This window comes from Cyprinodon variegatus, unplaced genomic scaffold (genome assembly GCF_000732505.1).
Source record: "Cyprinodon variegatus isolate N-32 unplaced genomic scaffold, C_variegatus-1.0 Scaffold107, whole genome shotgun sequence".
NCBI classification, from domain to species: domain Eukaryota; kingdom Metazoa; phylum Chordata; class Actinopteri; order Cyprinodontiformes; family Cyprinodontidae; genus Cyprinodon; species Cyprinodon variegatus.
Window position 1 is genome coordinate 1,544,959 of NW_015150560.1, and position 8,510 is coordinate 1,553,468.

Sequence of the window (8,510 nt, forward strand, 5' to 3'; positions counted from 1 at the left end):
CAGTTTTGGTCCGTGAGGCAGACACCCTGTCTATTTTTAAGGGTAGGCTTAAAACTTTCCTTTTTGATAAAGCTTATAGTTAGAGTGGCTCAGGTTAACCTGAGCTATCTCTATAGTTATGCTGCTATAGGCTTAGACTGCTGGAGGATATAGGGACCCCTATTTCATCATTCTGCTTCATTCTATCTCTATTCTCCCACTCTGTAGAATCTGTAAGTTCAATATCTAATGTTCTGCTCTCTCTGCTTTTCCTCAGAGTAGCTTTGCCTCACCTGTTTCTGTTTGGCTGTGACTCCATCCTAGAGAGAAACATCAGCTGTGCTTCTTCCATCAACACCTTTGTTTATAGATGTTGGAGATCGGCCTGTTTTCCCTGTGTAGTCCTGTTCCTCTGACTGTGACTGGCTGGATGTGCTCTCTTCATCCTCTGACATGGGAGTTGGTTCAGAGCTCGTCTGCCTTGCTGTGTGTTTCCTGGACGGGGCCGCCTTTTATAGCAGCTTTTTGTATCTCTGCTTCTGTCTCCTTGAACCCCAGTCGGCCTCGGCAGTGAGCCTGATTCTGCTGGAGATTTCTTCCTGTAAAAAGGGTGTTTTCCTCTCCACTGTCGCTACAAGCATGATTAGTGTGAGGGATTGCATTGGAGTCAGGAGTCAATGCAATCAACTGGTTTTCCTTAGATAGAAAACTTTGAATCAATTTGACTGTATGATCTGGTTGACCTGTAAAGTGCCTTGAGATGACATGTGTGTTGAATTGGTGCTATATTAATAAACTGAATCGATTTGAATTAATATCTTCAGTATTTGTTTACTGGTTGGATATCTTTCCAAAAGCATACATATCAGAGACATATACTGTACTCCGCTCATGTTCTATTTCATTATTTAAAGGTTCAAAATTCTTTAAAAAAAAGGTTTGTATATAAAGGTATAGGGCAGGATGTTCATTTTCTGGGTGGATCATCTAAATCAGTGGTCCTGCTAGTTGCTAACCATTGTAGTGATGTGTTTACGTAAAGCCGTCCTACGTGCTTGACCCCTTAGCTTGTCCCGTCTTTCTGTGCATGCACACTTTCAGGCGTATAAATTTTGTGCAACCTCTAGGACTTAAAATACTGTCCATAATCAACTCAAATCCAGAAGTCACAATTGTACATTACTAACTTCATTATGAGGATTTAATGTTTTGGAAGCTAAATATGTATGGATGGTCAGAGAGAAAACAAAATCAGCATTTAGAAAATCACATAACTTTTATTTCATGGAGTTTTAAACCATCTATTTCACAATTAACACAGTGAAGATGATCGACAGCAGAAATGCACATACAGGTTGCATGTTTGACTATGATACCATGTACTCAAATGCTACATGGAAGCTTAACATTATGCAAAAGCTCACATTGTTAACGTGAAACAGGAGGCAAAGCAGCTGTAGGATGTACTGCAGATGGATCTACATATAGGAACACAACCTATTGTTTCCTTTCGGATACACTGCCATTTATACAAAAAGAGGCATTTATGTACACCGATCATTTAATATGTACAGTGTTTAAAAGGAGCAACTATTTTTTTTACCGGTCAGCTTACCAAAACAATGCTTGAGAGAGAGCTGAGCTTGGCGAAGTTTGTGGTGATGAGCTGTAACTGATTATTTTTTTAAAGCAAGAAGAAAGTCATGTTTTAGTGACTAAATGCTACATGTTAATAATTTCATGTGCCGTTTACACCATGCAATGTAATACAGTGACAATACCTTCAATGAAATACTGAACTTATACACAGAGGTGCTTGAAAGTTTATATACCCTCCCCTTAAAGGAAAAGACCAATTCAGACTAGTTATTCAAATATCACAAAACTGAAAGAGATCATAAAAAATTAACATGAACTAAATCATAATATAGTAAAAATAAATTAATATTGCCATGTTTTGGTTGAAAATAAATGATAAAAACAAACTATCCCAGACGACTTTAGGTACCTTGCTGATAAACAGTGAACCAACATACCTGTCAACATGTGCAGAAGTCTGACTGAACCTGAACCTGAACAAGGGTATTTAAACTTTCAAGCACAACTGTGAAATAACTTCACAAGACAAAAATACAAAAGAGAAAAACTTTCCGCCTACTCTTACTGCTGCTTGAAATGCATTTATGTGCCATTAGGGGCACAACATCAACTATGTGCAGTAATGATAATTGTGTATCTAAAAGCTCTTTTATCAGAAGGGATTACAATTTAAAAAAAATATTTCTCTTTATCATATTGTACTTGGAGAGGTATTGTAAGCAGAAAATCTCTTTCAGCAGTGTTTTGTTTTACATGTCTTACATTCACTATAATTCCGTATGAAAATAGTTCTTAATTCCACCTGACATGAACACATTCCTTGTTAAACACCAGTAACCGAACGCCCCCCTACGTCATACATTAATCATGACTAAGAATCTATATGATTTGACAACCACAATCAACAGACTGCTTATATTAGCTTGATAAACATTTTGCACTTGTCTGCTGGCAAAAAAATATATTTTTGAGTTTCTGAAGAGATGTGATGCATTGTATCCATCTTGCCTGGTTCATGAAGCAAAGCTGCTGTGCGTTGTTGCAGGATAAATTTTTTAGTGCATGAAAAAAGTTAGATCTCTTTTCATATTCACCAATACATTTAATGTAGTTATTTACAAAACCAAATAAAAGCTTTATTGCACATTTAAAGAAAATTAAAATGTAAAACGTAGTTTTTTCCTAATATGTTACTTCAGTGAAGTGAGGCTAAAAAATACATTTTTTCCGGAAGTTGAACAACAGTCTGTATAATTTAGGATTTTACAGTGAGATATTTTAAGATTTAAAATTATAAATATTTACATGAATATGAATCAACCTTTTTCATCACTTCCATCATATAAGCCTGTAAAAAAAACTTCCTCATAAAAAAAGGAAGAATTGTATAAATAAAGCTGATTTTGAGTGTGTAATGTATTGGCTCCCCAGGGTTTGGACTTTAATACATTTGAACTGAAATAGGGTTCTGAACGTAATGTAAACATGCTCTTAAAAAGGGTGCGCACATCATATGTGCAGCAGCAGAGCACAGCTCTTAGTGCATTTTAAATAGGAATATCATGATATCACTTAGCAAATACACATTGTGGGTTACCAGTCCTGAGAAAGTTTCCTCCACACTTAAAGTGGACAAAAATACCGATTGGTTAATGCTTTCTATGTAAACTTGCGTTCCATATGTTTGTATTTTTCATTTAACATGCATATTTGCAAGTTAGCTTCAACTATAATCTCATATAACCTTCCTCTTTTATCTGAAACACATAAAACAGTCTTAAGTTTTGCTTTTTTTTGCTTCGAAACCAAAAATTATAACTACAATTTAGCGATTGAGCGAGCAAAGTGAACTCAGGCCATGTTACAATCATCCTAAGTGAGGACTTCAGGATGGATGATATCAAATTATTTGACGACATGCCAAAATATGGGCAGAAAAAAATCAACCCTAGTGGATGCTAGCATAGAGCTATATCACATAGGCCCAATGCCTCAGCAGGGGGAGGATGACATCTGTTCATACTCTGGACATTTAAGGAGGGCTGGATAGTTGGAGGAGTTCATCTGCAGGGAGGCCTCAGAGGAGATGGAGGAGGGACTGCGGCCACGTCCCGCCCACGCGTCCGGATGGAGAAACTGGCCAGAGTAATCTGAGCAGTTGCTGAGGCGAGGCCTGTAGAAGCCCTGATTGGGCCTGTACATTTCCTCTGCTGTGTATCGCTTCATGAACAGGTACACTGACATGACACCTGCCGTCTGGAAGATATACGAGATAATAAGTGAGAGTCTGGGTCAGATAGAGTGAGCTATGTTTTACATTATCAGCTGAAACTGTACGATACTGTGGATACTATAAATAGTTTTTTCAAGTGGTGGCTGGAAAACACAGATTATTAAGGTGCCCATCAAAAATAAGAAAAAGGTATTTCTATGAGGAAAAAAATCTCTCCCAAAATATTTAAGTAGTTTTTAGTTAGATGAGTAAAAAAAACCCACTTATTGTGTAAAAGAGGATGGTGACAAACTATTGTGAATAAAGAAACCTAAAAGACTGTTAAATCATTGGCATCGACTGCATACTAATAACTATCCAAAGGTTAGTATGAGCATTATTATAGGAGATTGGTTGCACTAGATTTTATATGATATAAACAATATTTTTTTATATATTTTATATGTACTTATTTTCAATATTATTTATATTATATATTTAAATATATATTTATGTAATGTAATCTAATTATAAGATGTATAGGATGGTATCAGAGAAACGGCTGATGGAAAATTGATGCACTTTTCAGATTATTTTGTAAAAAAAACTATCCAGCTTTCCAGTAAAAAACCTTAAAGTTTGTTGCCGGAGTATAACAAGATGTGAAAAAGGATAGGGACCATAAATTCTTTAGCAAGTCACTTTAAAATAGAAATGGAAGAGCCATCATTAAGATATAAAATGTTAATAATGAGGTTTACCTCAGTGAGCAGGAAGGAGATGGCAGCAAATGCAAAGGACCAGCCGTATTTGTAGCTGAAGTAAGCCTCATTGGACTTGGTCCTGTTCAGCATTTCATCATTAATGTTTGAGATGTACAAAACCAGGCCAACGACCAGAGAAAGACCTATGGGATGACAAAGGAGGAGAGAGGCCAATAAAACTTAATATGGAAGCATTTGTCATGGATTTAATCCAAACACATAGATTTGTTAAACTAAGACTCCTCGCAAAGTACCTGAAAGGATGAAGAAGATTCCAGACACGAAAGCCAGGATAGTACGATGTGGTCGAATATGGCCGATGTTACTGAGTACAAAACCAATGAACATGAAGAAGAGGCTGACCAGAGGAAAGGGTGTAGCAGAGCGGATCATCTCTAAAACCAGAGGAGAAAAGAGTTAAACACAAACAACCAACCGACTGATTTAAGAGAAAAAAATTTAAGGTATTCTTTTCCATGTAGTTCACTAAAGCATAATCTTTCGAAGATTTGATTGACTTTCTAGTATCTCCTTATAGGAATATCATGTCTTTCCTTTTACATTTTGTGCAGCCAGAATTATTATTATTTTTTTTTTTTGAGAAAATGTTAAAGCACAACCTAAAACAGAGGAGCATAGAGAGCATGGGCTATTTATTTCTAAATGGATGCTTAAAAAGATGTGCAAAAGTGGGAATGTCTGCTACATTCTTCGAAAATAAGTATTCGTTTTTTTGTAGAATGTTTACATCGAGAAGATTTAAAGTTGTTTAATTCTTGTTTTCGAGATATTTTATCATATATCATATAAATAAAAAAAGATTTTTTTTCAGATAAATATGAATATTTTAAAAAGGTTTATATTATTTCAGTAATACAATTTGGAATTTGGAAAGAAAATTTTGCATATTGTCTAGATCAATAAAAAAATATATTTTTTAAGTAAAGGTGTGGTTCTAATGAAAAGCACACTAAATATCTTCTTAAATTTTTTCAAAAAGTATCACTCAAATTTTTTCGCAAGTCTGGAGGCTTTGCAAACTTGGCTGGATACCAAGCTTAGATTCATATGTAGGGTAAGAATGAAACAGAAGTGTGGCCTACATAGACGATACAATCAAACTAAATTTTTTATTGATTTTTTACAGTAATTGCCGAAGAAATATCAGTTTTTATTTAAAAACGCTGCCTTGTCTAGGAAAACTTTAATGTTACATAAAAATAAATCACCAATCAGCAGTTCCAATTTAAGTAAAAAAAAAAAAAGGCTCACATAGATATATATACCCTTTATAATGTCACAGTGTGCCCACAAATCTTATGCATTAGTGAAATATTTCACAGACATTTTACAGTGTGAGATCACTGCAATATAAGTTTTTTTTATATTTGCTGTATGTTTTAATAGTTAGCAGCTTGATCTATAGCGACTTAGAATAAATCTATAGATATTAATAGTCCAAATGAGAGCAATATTACCACCTTAAGACAGTTGGTACTGTATGTATGACTACCAAGGATACAAATATCAAGGTTATGTCCCTTGTCCTTCACGTCTCCAAAACATTTATACAATAAGCATAAAACTCACAAGTATGAAGGAAAAAAATACAACAAGAATTAAAAAAAAATCGACAAAAGGTAAACAGAGTACATAATAGAAAAACATATACAAAAAATATATTCCTAGAAAATGTATGAGTTAAACTCTCAGTAGTGATCTTTAATTTTAAATGGTATTTTCTCTGAGGAGTATCATCAAGGTTACCTCAAGTAACAGTTTTCGCAGAAGATCAGCACCTTTATAACACCACCAGCCAAACAAAACCATTTCCAGTTGACTCGTTGAAATAAGTTAGTTTAACTCTTAGCATAAAAATGAGTTTGTGTGAAATATTACTTACTGAGTACACTAACAGTAGACTCCGATGTTATTTGGACATTTGTTGGCATCACATACTCAATGGTAAAACACCGGCCTTTCTCTTCCCCTGTAAATAAAGGAATAAGGAAAGTATTTAATAAAATTGACCATGAATCACAAAAAAGTTTTCAGCATTAATAATTGACTAGACAACAAACAAAACAAAGCAGGAGTGAACAGTGTTAGGTAATGTGTAATATACATCTATGATAAATCTGTGTTTAACTGGAGATGATTTGTGACTATGTGAAGAAGCGTCTCGTTATGCTCTCTGTGAATCTGCTGGAGGGATCTTAAAAAGAAATATCAGCTTTACAGGCTGGCCAACAGCTTTTAGCTGTCAGCACATGTCTGAAGAACACCCAACATTTGATTTTAACACCTTCTTTTCAAACACACGCTGTAAAATCTGACTCTAACCGTTGTTCCTTGGCACTTCATTAACCCCAAACACAGTGAGGTGTCAGAAGAGGTGATATTTGATGAATCAGCATTTATAGCTTGCTTTCAGTGCATAACCTGGTAAAAAACTTTGTAATGAGGGAAAAAATGTATAAATAGTCAGGAAACAGCAGGGGTTGTTTCCATTTTTTACAGATAAACCAGTTTGTGACTTTTTGCTATACAAACCGAGTAATTAAACAAACTTTCATTAATTGGCAGCCATGTTATTTCAGGTAATTTCATGTTTGAAATATATAACAACCATGGATTTTAGCTGATCTTGTTAGTTGGAAAGATGATTATTTACATTTAAAGCATGAAACTTAGATGATTAAATGCTTAAAATGAATTTTACCAGCTGGTGTAAACTGTCAGACTTTTAGATGAACAGGACCTTTAATTAGAGATACTGGGTCAAATACTGATGAGCACTATAGCTAAATGGGCAATAAGGCCACTCAATATTCTCTAAGAGATAAATGTTGTTAATGTGTGTGGCCTACTAGTCCCCATGGCCTGGTTTTTACAGGGTAAAATTCGTAATTGAATCACAGCTGGATTTGGACCATTATGACTGAATGTTTAAAACTAAAACAGGACTAGTTAAGTAGAGGGTTAATAAATTATACTTTGGAAAACTGGCCAAAGTATTTCACTGGTGGACTAAGTCAATATAATATGTGCAAAAGAGTGTAATAATGGTGGTAAACTGCAGTTATAGGAAGTATATTATATATGTGGGGGATAGCTGTCTAACAGATGTGAAACACACAATGATAAAAATACAAAAAAACAACCTGATGATGAGATAAATCTAGGTAGACTTGCAAACTATAAAACTATCAAATCAAACTATATTGGATAAAATTAAGAGAAGGTCACACAGCAAAAAAAAAAAATACATTTCAAAAAAAGAAACAGGTATCAGCTTGAAATAAACTCTCACTGAACTGAAAGCCCACACAGTCTATAAAAAGACATTCATACAAACATGATTAAAAGTGAAAGAGATGCTGTTAGTCTGAATTACCTGAAAAACTGAAACATTTCTGTTGAGAAAAGTCGGTGCTTTCTGGAAATGTACCTTTATTTGAAACAAAATCTGACAGCCTGGGTATATAAAAATGTGCTTCTTTGTTATGTTCCCAAATAAGCCTGGATACAGCTCAAAGTGAGAAAGTCAAAAACATAAATATGAAGTCATTCTGCAATTGATTTGACTAAGATTGTAGATTTTCACAAGTTTCTCATCACTTAACTGAGAAATTATGAGTAGGATACGTTTTAGGCTAATTGTATCAAAAAATGTGGCTGCAGAGCCACATGTTAGTAGGTGATGAAAAAAATCACTTGCACTGTTTTATACTATGTGTTAGATTGATACTTGACATAGAGCTCAAGGGGACCGAAATAATGAAAAACAAAACATGAAACAATATCTTAAAACATCACACTTCCAATAAATCTGGGCATCTCTACTTAGACTGCTGCCTCTGCTTGGTGCCTGGATGGATGGATGGATGGATGGATGGATGGATGGATGGATGGATGGATGGATGGATGGAAGGATGGATGGATGGATGGATGGA

The 8,510-nt window shown here is 34.8% G+C and overlaps 1 protein-coding gene across 2 annotated transcripts in view; it reads right to left on the minus strand.

The window, feature by feature from the left end:
• Positions 1–2,766: 2,766 nt before the first annotated feature.
• cacng5 (calcium channel, voltage-dependent, gamma subunit 5) overlaps positions 2,767–8,510 on the minus strand; it is a 28,150-nt gene continuing 22,406 nt past the window's right edge. For both annotated transcript variants that reach the window (XM_015374646.1, XM_015374648.1), the window contains 4 exons: positions 6,458–6,544; positions 4,809–4,949; positions 4,552–4,697; positions 2,767–3,834 (listed from right to left, as the gene is read on the minus strand). In XM_015374646.1, coding sequence (XP_015230132.1) covers positions 3,571–3,834; positions 4,552–4,697; positions 4,809–4,949; positions 6,458–6,544 — 638 coding nt within the window. In that variant the 3' untranslated portion in view covers positions 2,767–3,570. The remainder of the gene's footprint in view (positions 3,835–4,551; positions 4,698–4,808; positions 4,950–6,457; positions 6,545–8,510) is intronic.